This window comes from Pristis pectinata, chromosome 3 (genome assembly GCF_009764475.1).
Source record: "Pristis pectinata isolate sPriPec2 chromosome 3, sPriPec2.1.pri, whole genome shotgun sequence".
NCBI classification, from domain to species: domain Eukaryota; kingdom Metazoa; phylum Chordata; class Chondrichthyes; order Rhinopristiformes; family Pristidae; genus Pristis; species Pristis pectinata.
Window position 1 is genome coordinate 63,538,177 of NC_067407.1, and position 20,030 is coordinate 63,558,206.

General features: G+C 39.6%; 1 protein-coding gene across 4 annotated transcripts in view; it reads left to right on the plus strand.

The window, feature by feature from the left end:
* Window positions 1-20,030, plus strand: part of fam20b (FAM20B glycosaminoglycan xylosylkinase) — a 131,958-nt gene that overhangs the window by 39,380 nt on the left and 72,548 nt on the right. For all 4 annotated transcript variants that reach the window (XM_052011853.1, XM_052011854.1, XM_052011856.1 and 1 more), the window contains exon 3: window positions 19,020-19,513. In XM_052011853.1, the coding sequence (XP_051867813.1) occupies window positions 19,137-19,513 (377 nt within the window). In that variant the 5' untranslated portion in view covers window positions 19,020-19,136. The remainder of the gene's footprint in view (window positions 1-19,019; window positions 19,514-20,030) is intronic.

Here is a 20,030-nt window from a genome sequence, read left to right on the forward strand (position 1 = left end):
CTGCTCGTAGGATTGCTAGAAAGGCAATCTAGAAAAACCCTGCTTGACTGCAAAAGACCTTCAGGAAGATTTAGCAGACTCTGGAGTGGTGGTGCACTGTTCTACTGTACAGCGACACCTGCACAAAAAATGACCTTCATGGAAGAGTCATCAGAAGAAAATCTTTCCTGCATCCTCACCACAAAATTCAGTGTCGGAAGTTTGCAAAGGAACATCTAAACAAGCCTGATGCATTTTGGAAACAAGTCCTGTGGACTGATGAAGTTAACATAGAACTTTTTGGCTGCAATGAGCAAAGGTATGCTTGGAGAGAAAAGGGTGCAGAATTTCATAAAAAGAACACCTCTCCAACTGTTAAGCATGGGGGTGGATCGATCATGCTTTGGGCTTGTGTTGCAGCCAGTGGCACGGGGAACATTTCACTGGTAGAGGGAAGAATGAATTCAATTAAATACCAGCAAATTCTGGAAGCAAACATCACACCATCTGTAAAAAAAAGAAGCTGAAGATGAAAAGAGGATGGCTTCTACAACAGGATAACGATCCTAAACACACCTCAAAATCCACAATGGACTACCGCAAGAGGCACAAGCCGAAGATTTTGCCATGGCCCTCACAGTCCCCCGACCTAGGCATCGTCGAAAATCTGTGCATCGACCTCAAAAGAGCAGTGCATGCAAGACGGCCCAGGAATCTCACAGAACTAGAAGTCTTTTGCAAGGAAGAATGGGCGAAAATCCCCCAAACAAGAATTGAAAGACTCTTAGCTGGCTACAGAAAGTTGTGATCCTTGCCAAAGGGGGTGTTACTAAGTATTGACCATGCAGGGTGCCCAAACTTTTGCTTCAGGCCCTTTTTCTTTTTTGTTATTTTGAAACTGTAAAAGATGGAAATAAAAAAAGTAATCTTGCTTAAAATATTAAAGAAATGTGTTATCTTTAACTTTATGCCTTTTGGAAATCAGGTCATCTTTTACTTGCTTAGCTATTCACAGTAACATAAATTATGACCAGGGGTGCCCAAACTTTTGCATGCCACTGTAAGTTTATTTCTAAACTTTCTAAAATATGCTAATTAACACTTTCCTTGAAGCTGCCATCGTCTGTTCACATGCATATTTCTGGACAAATTTGTTGTATAAGTATGGGGAAGGGGAAGTCTGGCTTGTTTCTATGATGTACACCAGGGGTGTTTAGGCAAATTGTAGCTATCTAACTTTGCATGACTTGTAAATCTATCTAGAATATTTCAGATCTACAATTTTTGCTATTTATTGGATTTTCCATCTGAACCATTATAATAAGAAGTTGTATTATAAGATGCAGAATTTTATAACCAAGGTCCAGATTTTTATGGGGAAACTCAGGAGGATGTTAGTAGCAGATTGCAGGTGTTAAAGGCAGTATCAACAATAAAGGAAAAGATGATTCTTCCACCCACCGCGCCCCGCCCCCCCCCTCCCCCTCCATGAGCTTTGGAAGGACTTGCTGGAAATTAATTATTTTTCATCTCTGCTTCAAATGATGGATCTGGGGATATTTTTATCACAAAGGAGACTACCTGACACAAATTTTGCAAGTTTGCACAAATACACAAATATTCTGACCTGTGCTGTTAAAGGTCCTTGTTAAATTCAGAATGATGTTACAAAGTGTCTTTATAATCAAATTGTCTGGGATGCAACATCTCTCAGTATGCATAATGAGAGCTCCAGCTTGAGCTTAATCATATTGTCACATGCTGAATTTTGAGCTGATAATAACACGAAGGCAAATGGATATTATGAACTCAAATGAACAATGAGGTGATAGTGTATCTATTTAATCAAAAAAGGAAGGACGAAGGGGGAAAAAAAAACAAAACTATACCATTGGAATTAGATCTCTGACAAAGGAAGATGGTTGTTTGAGGTCAATTATCCAAGTCCTAGGACATCAGTACTGTAATTCTTGGGTCAGAGTCCTAGGCCCAACCATCTTCAGGTGCTTCATCATCAATAAACTACCTTCCATCATAAAATCAGAAGAAGGAAACATTTACTGATAGCACAATGTTGAGTTCCATTCACAACTTCTCAGCAAATAATGTAGACTGCCTGTTTACAACAGGATCTCGATGCCATTCAGGCATGGGCTGGTGTGTAGCAAGGGACATTTGTGGCATTGAAGTGCCAAGCAACTACTACGTTCAACAAGAGACTCCAGCTGCCTGCCCTTGACATTCAGTGGCTTTAAGTTTGGCTAAATTCCCCCTCATAAACATTCTGGCATTTCACTATTGACCAGAAACTTAGTTACATAAATACTATGATGGCAAGAGCAGATCAGATTTTGGAATTGATGTATTTTCAGGTTTAATCATGGATTCACCCATGAAGAAAATTTGTCTGCTAAAATAAACTTTTATATAACTTTGCATTCTTATGCTGATGACCTCAGATGCATTTATGTTTTGAATGCTAGGGATCTAATGAAGCATATGTCATGAAACTTGGTTGCTTTTATTTCTGGACAGTTCATGTATCCATTGAAATTATGCTGTTTTAATATTTTGAGTAGAAAATGAATTAGAGAAACAAAGGACTGCAGATGCTGGAGTCGAGATGAAAAACACTATGATGCTGGAGGAACTCAGCAGGCCAGGCAGCATTCGTGGAGAAAAGCAGGAGATCAACATTTTGGGTCAGGACCCTTCAGGACTGAAGAAAGGAAAAGGGGAAGTCCAGTATATAGGAGGGAAAAGCAGAGCAGTGATAGGTGGACAAAAGAGGTGAGGCGGGTGGGCACAAGGTGGTGATAGGTAGATGCAGGTAAGAGATAGTGATAGGCAGGTGCAGGGGAGGAGGGGAGAGCAGACCCACTGGGGGATGGGTCAAAGGTAGGGAGTGAGAAGGAAAAAAAAGGGAGGAAAAAGAGAGAGAGGCTAGGAAAGGGAAGAAGAGAAGAAGCAAGGTGGGGGAATGTTGTGGAGAAGGGAGGGTGGGGATTACTCATTTTCCCTCATTCCCTCATTTTCCATCTTGGAACCTTGCAGCCTAATGGGATGAACATTGAATTTTCCCATTTTAAGTAATCCCCACCCTTCTTCCCCACAACCCCCCTTCCCACCATACTTCTGTTTTCCCTTTCCTTGCCTATATCTCTTCTTTCTCCCCTTTTTTTCCTTTCTCTCCTTACCTCTGACCTATCCCCCAGTGGATCTGCTTTCCCCTCCCCTGCACCTGCCTATCACTATCTCTTACCTGCATCTACCTATCAACACCTTGTGCCCACCCCGCCTCCCCTCTTTTGTCCACCTATCACTGCTCTGTTTTCCTCTCCTATATATTGGGCTTCCCCTTTTCCTATCTTCAGTCCTGAAGAAGGGTCCTGACCTGTAACGTTGACCGCCTGCTTTTCTCCATGGATGCTGCCTGGCCTGCTGAGTTCTTCCAGCATCGTAGAAAAATGAATTAGCTTCTTGCTTCCAGTTTTGTCTTTGGCTGTTCAGTTCACAGCAATTAACATCCTAAGGGTTTGTTACATGAGCATACTCAGATTAACAAGTCTTCTTGGCTCTAATATTGTTTGTTTTTGGATAATTAGAAATCTGTATGATGTTGATGCCATGTTAGTGGGTAGAGCTGCTAGTTTTGATTCTCACTGAGATGTACCCATATGTCTAACTTCAGTGATACTGTATTAGACTTCTTAGATTCTACTTTTTTTATTGGCATGTGCTAATACTTTTTTTTAAACATGTCACAAACCCATCTTATTTAAACGTTGTCGGACAGTCTTTGTATTTCTTTCTTCTGTTCTGTAATATGTACACAAGCACAAGCAAATCAAGAATATATGGAAGTGCTTTTTATTGTGTCTTTGGCAAAACTTGGCCTAGATTTTTTTTAAAAATTGAAAGATTGGTGTTTCTCTTTCTAATTGGAACAAGAAATACAATGCAAATTGGACAAAATAACATGCACCCCACCTACAGGTTAACTGTAATCAAGGCTGGAGAAGCTATGGAATACTCAATGCAAAGTTCACAATCTGGAGAGTATGAAACATGTTATGTAAGAAATTGACTGACCAACTTAAAATTTAAAATGAAAAATGGTTGGAGAGATCATTGAAATGAAGGTAGCTAACAGCTGTGGTAAATTATTCATCAGAGCTGTGGACAGTGGTAGAGAGAGATCCCTTTGCTCAGCAATGGGACCATTTGTTCCAATTCGACCAGTGTTTCCTAACGTTTTGTAATGAATGTCTTGTTCACACTTGGTGAAATAGCATCAAGTTAATTATTTCAGACCTGAATGTATTGGAATTACCTCAATCTGTTCTATGCTTTTGTTAGAATAGACTTGACTGGAGATTTATGAGACGCTATCTTGTGTTTAAAATGACGAAAGCTTCAACTTTAAAGCTAATGCAAACATGAGTATTACTGTATCTCACAGACAAGCAAATCTGCTGACTATCAGAAATAAGATTGCCGCAATCTTCCATTCAGCATTTTAACTTCAGTGTGAACGTTTGATTCGGAAAATCTTAATGGAAGAGCAAAGTCCCAGGGCTTGAGAGCCTTCATCATTTTGTACAATTAGCCTGCATTGTACAATTGACATTGCATCAGTTAACCAAGATTCAAAAAGGAGAATGCAAACTATCTGAGATGAATAATAATATCTGCAGCCATGTGGTCACTCAAGCTTGCTCTATATTTATGTACGATCATTGATGTTCTTGTACTTCAAGTCCATTTTCCTGCCTAGTTCCACTGGATCTTAAAAAGTCATTGATCTTGGTCTTCAATGTATTCAGTGACTGAACATCTACAGCCTTTTGAAGGAATGAACTCATGGTAAAGGAATTTCATCTCCTGTTGGTCCTCATTATCTTGAGACTCTGACCCCTCGTTCTAGATCCTTTAACCAGTAGCAGCAGCCTCTTGGAATCTATCCTGTCAATATCTTTCAAAGTATCTACTCAGTCTCTCTTTGGACTGCAACCCCTTCATTTTGGGGATCAATATAGTGAATTTACAATGTACTGATTCCTTTTGGGTATATTCTCTGATTGGGTAAAGAATGTAAAACTGCATACAGTGTTCCAAATAAAGACTTGCCAAAGCTCTACAACCTAAACATGACCTTCTTACTGTTGTACTCCAACCTCTTTGCAATAGTGGCCAACATACTATTTGCTGACCAAATTGCTTGCTAAACTTGTATGTTTACTGCAGACATTTCATGAACCAACGCACCAAAAACCCAAATGTATACTTGTTTCTCTCCATTTAAAAATTATCTGCTTTTCTGCTTACCAACATGCATAACCTCACATCTTATAACACTAAATTCCATTTACCAAAGTTCACCTCCACTTGCTTAACCAATGTCCTTTTGTAGACACTCAGATTTGAATCATCACCAAATTTGGATGGAAGATGACATAAATTGAGAGCATATTAGGGTCTGCACTAATCTTTGCAGTACCCCAGCAATAATAGTCTGCTAACCTAAAAATGACTTGTTTATTTCTACTGTTTTCTATTGCTTATCCATTCTATTGCTAAACCCATGCAAACTTGCTCCCCCCCCCCCCCCACCTCCCTATCCTGTGAGCCCTTATTTTATGCAACAAATCTTTCTGTGTACTTCATCAAATATCTTTTGAAGTACCACAATCCATTGGTTCCTCCTTATCCACCCCTTAAAGAACTCAAGAATGGAATTAGGAGAGCCAGGAGAGGCCATGAAAAGTCCTTGGCAAATTGGATTAAGAAGAATCCCAAGCCATTCTATACATACATCAAGAGCAAGAGGATAAATAGGGAGAGGGTAGGACCACTCAGGGTTGAAGAAGGGAACATGTGCTTGGAGGTGGAGGATCAGGGTGAGGTCCTAAATGTGTACTTTGTGTCGGTATTCACCAAGTGGAAGGACGTGGAGGATAGTGAGATTAGTGTGGAGCATGATAATATGCCAGGGCATTTTTTTGAGATAAAGAGGTGGTGTTGGGTCTCTTGAAGAACATTAAGATGGATAAGTCCCCAGGGCCTACGCCCCAGGTTATTGAGAGAGGCATGAGATAAGATTGTTGGGGTCTTGACCAAGATCTTTGTATCCTCTCCAGCCACAAGCGAGGTCCTGGAGGACTGGCAAGTAGCTAATGTTTCTTTGTTTGAGAAGAGAAATAGGGATAATCCTGGAAATTATAGGCCAGTGAGTCTCACAGCAGTGGTAGGGAAGCTATTGGAGAGGATTCTTAGGGATAGGGATATGTGAACATTTGGAAAAACATGGCTAAATTTGGGGCAGTCAGCAAGGCTTTATGCAGGGCAGGTCATGCCTTACTAACTTTACTTGAGTTTTTCGAGGAGGTGACCAAGGTGATCGATGAGGGTAGAATTGTGGATGTTGCCTACATGGATTTTAGTAAGGCATTTGACAAGGTCCCTCATGGAAGGCTCATCCAGAAGGTTAAGATGCATGGGATCCATGGTGACTTGGCCGTTTGGATTCGGAATTGGCTTGCCCATGGAAGACAGAGAGTAATGGAAGTGGAGGAAATGGCAGATGGAGTTTAAACCAGGCAAGTGCAGGGTGTTGCACTTTGGGAGATCAAATGTAAAGGGAAAGTACATAGTTAATTGCAGGACCCTTAACAGCATTGATGTACAGAGGGATCTTAGGGTCCAAGTTCATAGTTCCCTGAAAGTGGTCGCACAAGTTGATAAGGTAGTAAAGAAGGCATAGGGCATGCTTGCCTTTATTGGTCGAGGCATTGAGTTCAAGAGTCAGGAAGTTATATTGCAGGTTCTGCATGTGAAGTATTGCATTTAATTCTGGTCACTCCATTATAGGAAGAATGTGGAGGCTTTGGAGAGGTTGAAGAAGAAGTTTACCAGGATCCTGCCTGGATTAAAGGGCATGTGCTAATAGGAGACATTGGACAAACTGGGGTTGTTTTCTCTGGAGCGGCAGAGGCTGAGGGGAGGCCTGATTGAGGTTTATAAGATTATAAGGGGCATAGATAGAGTAGGCAGCTGGTATCTTTTTCCCAGGGTCGGAATGTCTAATACTAGAGATCATGTACTTAAGTGGGTGGGAAGTTCAAAGGAGAAGTATGTGACAAGTTTTGTTTTGCATGGTGTAGTGGGTGCCTGGAGTGCACTGCCAGGGGTGGTGGTGGAGGCAAATATGATAGAGGTGTTTACGAGGCTTTTAGATAGGCATGTGAATATGCAGCGAATGGGGGGATGTGGACCATGTGCAGGCAGAAGGGATTAGGTGTCATTGGCTTAATGAGTTCAGCGTAACATCATGGGCCAAATGGCCTGTTCCTGTTCTGTACTGTTCTATGTTCACCCCACTATTCACATCCTCCAGAAACTAAGCACTACTTTTCCTTCATGTTAATGGCTTCATTCTTAGTAATTAGCAGCAGACATCTGTGAAATATTTATGTCCAACAATAATTTCGAAGTAAACAGGTCAAAGTTCCTAATTGTGAATGACATAATGGTCTCCATGTATTCAGGACAAAATAAGCATTCAGGAAATATTTTCTGCAATGAATGCATTTAAAGTCCAAATCTAAATCTGCTTGTGAGAACGTTGGCATTCTCAATACTGGTTCATTCATATTATTTATCAGTTTTGGTAAATGCGCCTATCATCTAGATTGCTTTTCTGGAACCCAGATTCCAAAGGTTAAAAATTTGAAAGTACAGGTTGAAACTTTATCGTCTGGCACCCTTGGGACTTGACTGGTTTCTGACCACAGAAAATATCCTGAGAACCCCTTATGTAAATATATACCTTACCCCAAGTCTTGCGATTTCACTCCATATATTTATTGCTATGTCAGAAAAAGTAGAATAAAGCTTAAAAACAGAAAATAAAACTATCATTAATGCTGTTAGAACGTTTTTATTGTTTCATGAAATTTACAAAGATTGCCTTGTCAGTTTCCAAAGCAAATCCCTTAAGTTGTTGCCCACTGTGAACCAGTCACCTAAACTAGTTTAATTTTATAAACACATTTTGTGTTTATTTCTCATTTTTTTCCATATAAATTCCATAAGAATGAATTTTTATTCTGTATCTGAAATTTTGCTAATGCAAAAATAAAAATTGCAAATACAGAATGCTAATACAGTCACCATAGTGGCCACTCTGCAAACTACTGGCACCAGCTTCAGAACATGCTGGACCATGGGAATTACCGGACTGCAGAATGCTGGATCAGAGAGTATCAACCTGTAGCCAGAAATGAGCTGTCTGGTCCATCTGTCTGGTTAAACAGAAGTTAAATGTCAAAACTGATTCAGAAGGCTAAATGGCCTTGTTCATGTATTTCTTTTTCTACATTCCTATCAGGCAAATACGATACTCTCCTTCTGTATTCACTTGTTATTTCTCTGCATTCAGTTTCAGGGCAGAATATCCACATGCTGCTTGCTGACTTTAAATTTCAAGTGCAAGCTATGTGTGGACACTTTATATTACTGCACAGTGTTTTCCAGAAGCCACATGGAAATTTATTTCAAATCTTTGTGTGAAAAGATGGTACTCGAAAAAGAGAATTGGAATTGTAGATGGCAGGGGGTGGGGTTTGGTCCAAGGTCTCTCTGAGACCTTATCCACATGGAAGAGAAAGCCATGTTCGTTGTCGCTTTGAAGGCATTTTTAGGAGAAGCCAATAGTGAGATGAGAGGCAATGCTCAACAAGATGTCTGTCTTTTTATCTTCCCTTCTCACTTTTCTAAAGCATTCATTTACAGGGAGAGTGAGAGAGAGAGAGAGAGTCCCCCTCACCTTTAGTGCTGCTGCCACATGATACCTGTTGTGCACCTTTTCTGGCCTGCTAATATTTCTCTTTGTCCTCTTCTCTAGGTTAGAGAGAGATTCAGCTGATGCAATAGAACTAAGAGAATCTGCTCAGAGTAGCTTGCTAAACTAATTGGTAATATAAAATTAGTTGGGAGATTCATGCATAGATGGAATGAGGTGCATAGATGGAATGAGGCGCTATGTACTTTAAACCATGGCACAGAAGTACATATATAAATAAAAGTTAATTAAATCCAAGGGTATATAACTAAATTTCATTACCATTAAAAGATCTGAACAACAGAATGTAAAAGTACACATGGGAGTTAATGGTTCAGGGTAAAGTCTTTATAGAGCTTGAGAGGAAGTTAAAAGTACAACCTCAAAGGTAGTAATTATTGAAATGTCCGCAGTGCCATGTGCTAGCGAATATAGGAATAGTAGGACAAACAAGGTAATAGATGACTTGTGAAGTAATGCAGGAGGAAAATATAATACATTATCTAGTTTAGAAAGATTGTGGAAAATGACGGGAGCAAACAAGTGTAAAAACAATTTACTGGATGAAGATTAATTTAAATAAGTTGAAAAAAGATCTGATCCAGGTAGGTTGGAATCAAATATTGGCAGGTAAAATAGTAATTTAACTGTAGGACATTTAGGAAGTTGTTAAGGAAACAATCCAGGTACAGAATAAAATGGGGGGGGAGTGAAGGAAGGTGATCAGAGATGAGTGAAATGAAACAGAGAAAAAGAGACATGACAAATGCAAAGTTTATAAAACAATACAATAATGAACCAAGGTGCATGTATGAAGTACAGAAGAGAGATTCAAAAAACAAAAGTGTGGGGCAAAGTGAATGAGATTTGCAGCTAACATAAAAAGAACACATTTTTTTTTGTAAAGATACATATTAAAAAGGTAGTTAGAAAATGAGTGGAGTGATTAGACACCAAAAGACAAATAGTTTTGTGTGACCCGAGGGCCTAGTTGAGGAATTCACTGTGTTCTGCATCTGTGCTCATATGTGAATAACAGTGTGGCAGTAAACATGAATGTAGCACTGTTACAGAATTTGTTTTAAAAGGAAGGCACTTAACTGTTTGGCATTCTCCAAAGTAGAAAAATCACCAAGCTCAACTGAAGTACATCTGAGGGAAGAAAGAATTAAAATTACAGAAACTCGGAACACAATTCTTCCAATCATTTTTTGGGATTGTACTAGAGGAGTAGAGATTTTCAAATGTTACACACTTATTTTTTGTTTAAGAAATGGAGAGGAATAAGCCAATTCTATACTGAACAATTAATATTGGTGTTGAGGAAGATTTTTAAGAATCATTAAGTCCTAACAAAAAACTGTAAAAGCATGTACTCAAATGATATGTTCATAAATTTATTCATGTTTAACAAACTGGATGGAGTTCATTGATAGAGTAACTAACAGGTCGATGTGATTAGTTACTGCTAATGATGTGCATGGAGATTTTCAAGCGGTTTAACAAAGTGTTGCATAAGAGAAGAAAGTTGGAAGGCCTTTGGACTAAAGGGACGGTGACAATAGGAATGTGAAATTGTCTTGGAAATCAGAATAGTGAATGGTTGTTTTTTCCCTACTGTATAATTATGCAATGGTGTTCCCCAGTGGTGTACCATTACTTTTACTGAATATGTTAATAACTTTGTCTTCTATATATAAGGCATAATTTCAAGGTTTGCAGATGATGCATACTCATACATAAATAATAGTGAGGATGATTTTTAACAGAATTCAGAAAAATAGACTGATGAAATTAACAGGTACATAAGGTTTAGGAAATGTGTGGAGAGAGATTTTGGGAGGAAGGATGAGAAAGGGCTGTAAAGTAAATTCAATTTTAGAAGGGTTGCAGAGGCAGAAACTTGAAGGAAATCTTTGGCAGGACAAATTTTGTAGGCTGCTGCTTTATAAAGTTCTCAGCTTTATTAATTGAGGCGTCTAAGCAAGGAAATAAGCAAGGCCTACATTTTTTTAAAAAAAGTCATTCCTCAGTTTGAGTATTGTATTCAAATCTGAATGCCACAATTTATGAATGATGCAAGAAGAGAATTTATTAGATGGGAATTGGGGATGAGGGACTTAAAGTATGTATAGAGACCGAAGAAGATGGGATGGTCCTTCTCTGAGTGGTGAAGGCTGAGGGGATTTGATAAGGGTGTTCTAAATCATGAACAGTTATGGTTGTGTATAAGAAGAAATTGTGGTGATTGAAGACTGGTGACCAGAGGACAGACGTTTAAAACAGAAGAACCAGATGCTACATTAGACAGTAAAATAGGCAGTAGATCATTTTAAACACCATGAGTAAGCACAGATGATTTTTTTTGGTATTAGTTCTTGTCATTAAGAGAAAGTATTATGAAATTCAGACTTTGCATTGTGGATTCCCAGTAGGTTCCAAGAAAAGTGAAGGAGCTGGCATCTGTGAGAATATTGTTTTGTCGCAGGGCTGGATTATTCAGAAGATGTAGTTAATTATTGATGTGAAGTTGAGTAATAATATAGAAGATTGTAAACAGTGTTTTGTTGTTGAGTTACTGCTTAGCAATTTAGAAGCCTGGACAGCAATCCAAAGACTAGAGTTCAAATCCCACTTTAGCTGTTGTGGAATTTGAACTCCATTATAATGTGAGAGGGAAAAAACTAGTCATTGGCGACAAATATAGTCAATGATCACAAAACTACCATTTTGTCTTGAAAAGCCCTTCAGAGGATGAAATCTGTCATCCTTCCTGGTCTGACCATTATGTACTCCAGACGCTTGGGAGGGCAGTCCCTTGCATGTGCAGTTGTCTTTCTCAAGTGGAAGAGACCATCCAGCATCTCATGGGCAGATGGACCATTGAGCCTTAAGCTACCTCTGCAGCAAGAGCATGATGCCGTCTATCAGGTCTGCTAGGATGGAATATCTCTTTGTGATTGCTATATTACCTTTGATTTGATCACCTGTATCCAGTTTAATTCTCTTTATGTAGGTATTTTGGCTGTAGTTTGTTTTGTCTTTCCATGGTCCTGAGGTAAGTCATCCAGAAAGAGAAAGAAACAGCAAGGAAGATGAGGAGGAGGGTGATGATGCATTGCATTTGACATCTCACTGCACTACCTCCATGAGGGATGTGCATAAAGTGAGAGGTATACATGTCATAGGGAGATACTCTGGACATCAGCTTGCTCTAGTCTGACTCGAGTTGTGGGAAATCTGGTGTGAGGACTCACTGGAATAATGGTTTATGCATTCATAGTGCCCCAGAAGATCTGATGAGGCCTACAATTGGTATGCTTTGTGACTAGGTTGATGCAGATGGTTATGAAATTCAGGAGATGACGACCAATTTCCAAGCTCCAGCAGGAATTTGTGCAGAACCAGGAGACCTTGACACTCGAGGCCATGTACACTTTGTTGCCATGTATAGGCATTAACCCATTGCATGATGCTGACAGCTGTTGTGATGAAGATAGGCCACCCAAAATATTGCTGCTTTTATGTATTCTCATCTGATTTACCTAGAGGTTTAGACTCTACCACATGGAAGAGTTTGTAGTTCTGAAGTAGCAGTGAAGAAAAGCTTAAGAAAGAAAGAGAAATTTGATGTCTTCATTGAGCAGAGAGATGCCTCGTACAATGTGATGCTGTCAATAAGCATTGGTCTGCTACCCAAAAGCAGCTCAGAGTTAGCAAAGGAATGCCACACATATGAAACTAGCTGTTCTGTATGAACAGGGGGATGCTGCAAATGAGTCAGTTCCTTTCTTGCATAAGCAGAGAGTGCCACACATGAATAAATTATGTTCTACAGGAGCAGAGATGTAGCATGTAGGAATGTTATCTATCTTCCTTTTCAGAGTTTGCAGAGAGCTAACTTTGAGAAGAGTGAAGGCAGCAGTGATTTGGAATCTATCTGCGCTTCTTAATTCTAGGTCTGAGAGTTGAAACAATGGTGGAGTGGTCTGAGTCTTAGCGGATTGGTGGACCATTGCCTCTGCTGTGTAAGTTCAGGCTGCTGATTTTCCTCATCACAAAGTTACCAAGTCACTTCCACAGTATCCCAAACAGCATTTTCGCCCATCTCTCAATTAACCCTGTGCGATGGTCTGAAGCTTGCACAACTGGGGCAAGATCATTCTGTGCGTGATCAAGGATTTGTTTGGACGTGTGAAAAGGAACAGCCTCCTACCAGTCAGACTGCAGTCACATGGAATTGCAACTTATCCTTTCGACTTCAACAGCCATGTCTAAGGCAGTGAAAATAGGGAAGGCTTTAGGTTGTTGAATTTTACTGAAAAATGTTAAGTTTTTGATTGCAATATCTCTGATATTTTGATTCTAAACATACTAGCACTCTTGAAATCCATCCTCATTTAGGGCAAATAGCATCTGTTACTGCGCAAAGAATATTGATCAAAGTTGTTGGCATTGCTACAGTCTCTGAAATGCCCATTTACCCACTGAGTTCGTGCCAAATATAGAGCACCCATTTCATACTAATCCCTTTTAATTCTTCCTATACTTCCACCATCCCTGAAATTCTACCACTCACCGACACTTTAGTGGCAATTCACAGTGGCCAGTTCGCCTACCATTCCGCTCATCTTTAGAATGTGGGAGGAAACTTGGAGGAAACTCACTGCTCACAGGGACAATGTGCAAGCTCCACACAGACAGCTCTGTAGGTCGGGTTTGAACCTGGCTTGCTGGAGCTATGAGGCAGCAGTTCTACTAGCTATGCTGCTGTGCTGCCCCTACATCCTCGTAATCCCACTTAGGTCAGTATTATCAGCAAACTTGGAAAAATTACATCTTATTCCCTTAGCCAAATCATTGATATAGATTATGAACAGTTAAGGCTTAAGCACTGGTCCTTGCAGTTCTCCAATGGTCACAGCTTGCCAACCTGAGAAAAATACGCTTAATTCCACTCTGTTTTTTGTCCAGTAACCAATTCTCAATCCCTGTCAGTATATGAACCCCAAGTCCATGTGCTTTAACCTTGTTGATCAACCTCCTGTGCAACATCTTGTTCAAAGCCTTTCAGAAATCCAGATGCACCACATCCATTTAATTCCTTCCATCCTCAAGATAGATGAAATAACAGATTTAAGGAAGGTTCATGATTTGCCTCATTAGCATCCATTTAAATAACACACCAGTTACTATTTGTGTCACCCAGTGTTACAAAGCAGATCCATCACATTGGTGCTTTTGTTTTGATAATTCAGCGTTAATGATATTCTGAGATCCAAATTTAAATAATGTTTTGCATAGGTACAGGGTTTGCATTTCTTGAATCAGGAACAGGAATGAGATGGTTAAGCAAAAAAAAAAACCTGCAGGTGCTGGCAATCTAAAATAAAAACAAAGTATGTTATAAATACTCAGCAGGTCATGTTGGAACTGTAGAGAGAGAAGCAGTTACTTTCAGGTTGATGGCCTTTTTAATTCTGTTTCTGTGTCCACAGACGCCACCTGACCTGTTGAGTATTTATAGCATTTTTATTAGTGGAATGAGGTGCTGAGTTTTCCTCTGGTATATTAGAGCTCCATTTCCGCCCAGTATAGCAGGTTAAAAATCCACCCCTTTGTCTTTACTGTCTCAATTATAACATTGGTTGCTAATTTGACACGTTTATGTTTAATTTAAATGTCCAAGTTTTGATTTAAATTAGAAAGAACAAGAATAACCAATAACATTTCCAGTGCTTCATTCAGCACCTTCCTATGGGCGTCTGACCTTTCAGCTTCTGTGATCAATCTGCTTACGATATACAGGTGCAATCATTGACCCACAACAAAGTTAGAAATACTTCACATTGAAGTGTTTTGCTCTGAAGCATTTACATCCTGGTTGTCTGTTCCGATAAGTGGTTTGAAAGTGTCCAATTTAAATTTCAAGTCATCAGAAACATTGTTTAAATTAAACTTGTTTTCTAGAAAATAGTTCAATATATTAAGCATTTTATTCTGAGAAATTGCAGATTATTATTGCAGTGATATCTTTATTTTCACATTTCAATTTTAAATATTTCTGGAGTGAACGATGTACATTGTTATAACATAGGTTTTTTTTAAAATGCTAACATGACGCCAGAAGAAAATGGTATCTTATAATAGTCCAAAACATTGAGTTAATAATTGTGTTAATCATCGAATGTAGTTCTCTGGCGTACTGAATGGATCACCACCAAAATGAACATTTTCAACCAGTTTCAGACATTTCCTTCAAACTGGTATATTGTACAGAGAAATTGAAGTTAACACACCATCTGACTGCTCAACATATCAAACTCATTTGGTAATTTACACATTGATTAGGTTTAGTTTCTTGTGGAGTTTGAGAAGCTTCCTGAAGGAACAGTGAAACTCCCATGTCATATTTCTGCTATGAAGGTGATGGAAGATTAGGTTGAATTGGAAATCTACTGCAAGCCAAAGGAATTTGGATTTGCTAAGACAATGAGACTGAAAAGTTTAATTGGCTCTTCAGATTTTTAATGGCATCTGTAGAAACAAAAGAGGATTTGCAGCTCTTTTGTGCTAAAAACTGTGTGGGGGCTTTAAGAGATCCAGAGATTTTATCTATTTTGTATACTACCCATAGAATTCTGAAATAGAAAAATATTGCAATTCTTTCATATAGGTAGCTGTTGTATGTGGTATGAATATGGTTCATATTTGTCAGCTCTGGACTTAGGAACAGATGTGTTTTAGAGCTGTTGTTTTTGAAGTGTGTTGACTGAGTTAAGATTATGCTGTTCTGCTGTTGACTGAAAGCTATGATTCTTGCATACAACTATATCAGATCTCTTTCTCTCTCCCCTTTCTCGATCTCTGTCTCCATCTCAGGAGACAAACTATCCACTGATGTTTACTATAAACCCACATACTCCCACAGCTACTTAGACTAACCTCTACCCACTTTGTATCTTGTAAGATGCCATCCCTTTCTCCCAGCTTCTCCGTCTCTGTCGCAACTGATCTCAAGATGAGGCCTTCCATTCCAGGGCATCTGAAATGACCTTTTTCTAGAAACATGGCTTCCCTTCTGTTGTGGTTGATAGAGCCTGCTCTCACATTTCCCGTTTCTTGGGCTTCTGGTTCCTCCCCCTCCCACCTCTCTCCAGACAGAATAGAGATAGAGTTCCCTTTGTCCTCACCTTTCAGCCTACTATCCTCCGCACCCAGCACATCATCCTTCATTATTTCCACCAGTTGCAACGAGATCCCACTACTAGCCACACCTTCTCATCCCCATTCCTTTCCGCTTTCTAAAGGGACCACTCCCTTTGTGACTTACTGGTCTGTTCATTCCTGCCCACCACCAGTTGCTGACCCCGGCTCTTTCCCTTGCATCTGCAGGAGGTACAACACTGGTTCTTACACCTTTTCAGTCCTTTCAGGTGAGGCAAAGGTTCATGTGCACCTCCTCCAACTTCGTCTGCTGCATTTGGTGCTCCTGATGTCTCCTCCTCTATGTTGGCGGGACCAAGCATGGACAAGGTGACTGATTTGCAGAGTACCTGTGCTCTGTCCGCAATACCAATCCCAAGCTCCCAATTGCATGCCATCTCAATTCCTCTTCCCATTCCTGACCATCCTCTGTCTCCGCCACTGCTGGGGTGAGGCCCAGCACAAACTAGAGGAACAACACTTCATGTTCTACCATCTACAACCCAATGGTGTGAACACTGAATTTTCTAATTTCAGGTAACCCTCACCTCTGGTGTGATTCCCCCATACTCTCCCCCTGTCTCCTTCTGATCCTCCTCCAATTCTCCCTTATTGTCCCCATTCCAATAACCCCCTTCCCCTCCTGGTTCCTTCCATCTACTAGCTACATATTTCACCCACTGGCTTTCCTACTCCCCACCTCATCCTGGCTTCATCTGCCCTTCACCTCTCTCCTCTTATGGTTCCCATTATCACTTTTCTAACTTATCAGATTCCAGCACTGCTACCCTTTTTGTTCCTGCTTATCACCCTCCTAGCTGTCTCCACCTTCACCCTCACATCCATCCCCTTTTCTTGCTCTCTCACTCGCTCTCTCACTCACTTTCTCCCAAATCCACCTCTTTCCCCACCCCCCCCCCCCCCCCCACCCTTCTGACTCCATCTGCCTGTCATCCTTCACCACTCCTTGGTCCACCAATCAACTACTAACCTCTGTCTCACCATTCCCCCTCTCTTTATACTGTCTGTCTCCTCTCTCCACTCTTAGTCCTGATGCAGTTACGATCTGATACATCAAAAACTCCTCTCCCCGCTCCACCCCCCACCAACGAATGCTGCTTGACCATCTGAGTTCATCCATCAAATTGTTTGTTGCTTCAGATCCCAGCATCTGCAGTCTCTTGTGTTCTTATATCAGACTGTTATTTGGCCACATTGTTGGGCAGTGATCCCAATTTTGGTACATGTCCTCAGATGTTCATGAGCACTGACTGGCTAAATTTGCCTCTCTCAAAAAAGAGACTGGAGCCTAAGTTAGTATGTTGTTTACCCTCTTAAAATCTCTTGTATAATTATAATAGCTTGGTAGAATAATTGATAGGCCATTTCCGAGGGCCGTTAAGAGGCAACTACATTGTTGTGGGTCTGGAATAGCATATGGGCCAAAGTAAGCGAGGATGCCAAATATCCTTCCTCATAGGGCATTAAATAAACCAGGTGGTGTTAACAAATATCTGGAAAATTTATGGACATTGATATCGATAGCTTTTTCCAGATTGTTTATTTAAATTCATTCTCTGACTGTGTGTGCTGAATTTGTGCTCCTGTCTGGATCTTTTGTCTGTTCCTCTGTATAATTAGTTCAGGAGTAAGGCACTTTGTTCTTGAAATTTATATTAGCAATCTAGAAATATTTTCTGGAACATTAGCAATCCAGAATTTTTTCTCCACTGTTTACAGAGTACAATCAGTTGCACATTGAGTTCAGCATTCCTTCCCTGAAACACAACCATGTTCATTATCCCACAATACTTTATGCATGTATACTTTATGAATGTATGCTAAAGGGCAAAAGATTTTGCAGAACTGCGACTGCTAGAGTACAAACAGATCTGTCACTCAGCACTGACCTCAACCTAATGTATTTTTTGAGTTGAAATTTAGTTAGCCTTTTACAGCAGCAGTAACCTCTGAGTTCAACATAAGTTAAATTTTTGTATGAATTATTATTGTTCTGGTGTAGTCTTAATTCTATTTATTGGCCTGTCATTTATAATATTTTATGTTCTAATGCACAGCACTATTTTAAGTACCTTTATTTATTTAGGCAGTGAACATTTCTTTTAAAAGTTGTACAGTGCACTTACAATATGTGAAACTGTTATAACTGCATTGATAAATATTTCAAGGTTATTTCAGTTTAAATTGAAACAATAAATTTTAACATTGAACCCATTGATATCCCTATGTTAAGATTTTTTTTGTCCATTTAAGTGCTAGTATACTGGAAAACCAGTCAAAATTTTTGGTTTATCTTTAAATTAAGCTGACTTTTAGTCAGGAGGATAAATTGCTCAGGATTAAACATGATTCTATGCTTGCTGTTCATATTGTTCTCTGACTGACATAATAGTGTTTTTGTAGATGCTCATCTTCTTTGCCCTGGGCGGCATTGGAACTGTGTCTATTGATTCAAGGCAAATTGATTAAACTTGTTTGTTATCTGTCACAACATAGAAGGAGGTTATTCGGCAATCAAGTCCATGCCAGCTCCAAACAGAGCAATCCCATCAGTCCGATCTCCTTATTTCCCTGCTACTTTATTTTCTCTTATTTGATTATTAACTCCCACATTGATTCTTTTTTCTACTTTCATTTACTAAGGAGTAATTTACAGGAGCCAATTATTCTTTGGATTGCAGGAGGGAGCTGGAGCACCTACTGGAAACTCATACAGTCATGAGGAGAATGTACAAACTCCACACAGACAGTGCCTGAGGTCAGGATTGAATCTGGATCCCTGGAGCTGTGAGGCAGCAGCTTTAAATGCTGTACCACCATGCTGCCCTTGTTGTTACCAGTAGCTGGTAAATTGAATTGATGGACAAATCAAATCTATAGCCATCAGTGTATGATTTTAACCTATTATTTGTGCTTGTATTGTGTTGTGAAATATTTTGAAAAAAATATTAATGATCTATTTTTCTTTCAGGGCATCTATTGTTGGCATGTGGATCATTGCAAAGTTCAGCTGAAGTTGGTGTTGGGCTGCAGTCGTCATTTTGAGACCATTTGCAACATCTAATACCATCTTGGAACGGAGGACATCATGAAGCTAAAGCAGCGTGTTGTTTTACTAGCTATCCTTCTAGTTATTTTTATTTTCACAAAAGTGTTCCTGATTGACAATTCAGACTCATCTGCAACTAATCGAGAGGATCAACATTCCTTCCAGCATATGATGGATAAACTTAAAATTGAACTGAATCCGAATCTGGAGCACACTCTGCAGTCACCATGGGAAATTGCAGCACAGTGGGTTGTTCCCAGGGAGGTGTATCCAGAAGAAACTCCAGAGCTTGGAGCTATATTGCATGCTATGGCCACCAAAAAGATCATCAAAGCTGACGTGGGCTACAAAGGAACCCAGCTGAAAGCTCTGCTTGTTCTTGAAGGTGGACAGAAGGTTGTGTTCAAACCTAAAAGGTATATTTATTTGTACAAACACAGATTACTTATATTAAACTAAAGCATAGGAGTTCTTTCCTCCCTGTTTCAGTTCTCCCTCCCTAAATTCTGCATCCCTGAAATATTCCTGCTCAAACACAAAAATGTCATAATATTGCTGCTTATGCAACATTGTAACTGAGTTCTTGTATCTTGTGAGCATACCCTATAAAAAGACACTAATGTTGTTTGCAAAGACATCATTAATAAAAGGATAGGTTTAACATGAAATTAGCTATTTTACTGAATAATTCAGTAATTCTATGAACACATTTGAAGGTCCAGTTCATTCCAGACTTGAACTTGGTATGAAACTCAGGAAAGTCTAGTTGTGAGTGATTTTGTGACCCACTGCTCCCAACCTCTGACTTCTCCTCATTGCCTAAATGAATCTTTTAAATCCTTTGTATCTGTAGGTACAGTTGAGGTTGAGGATTTGTTTTTAATTCATAAACACACCTGATAATTCTTGTGTTGCCATGAAACACCAAAATGT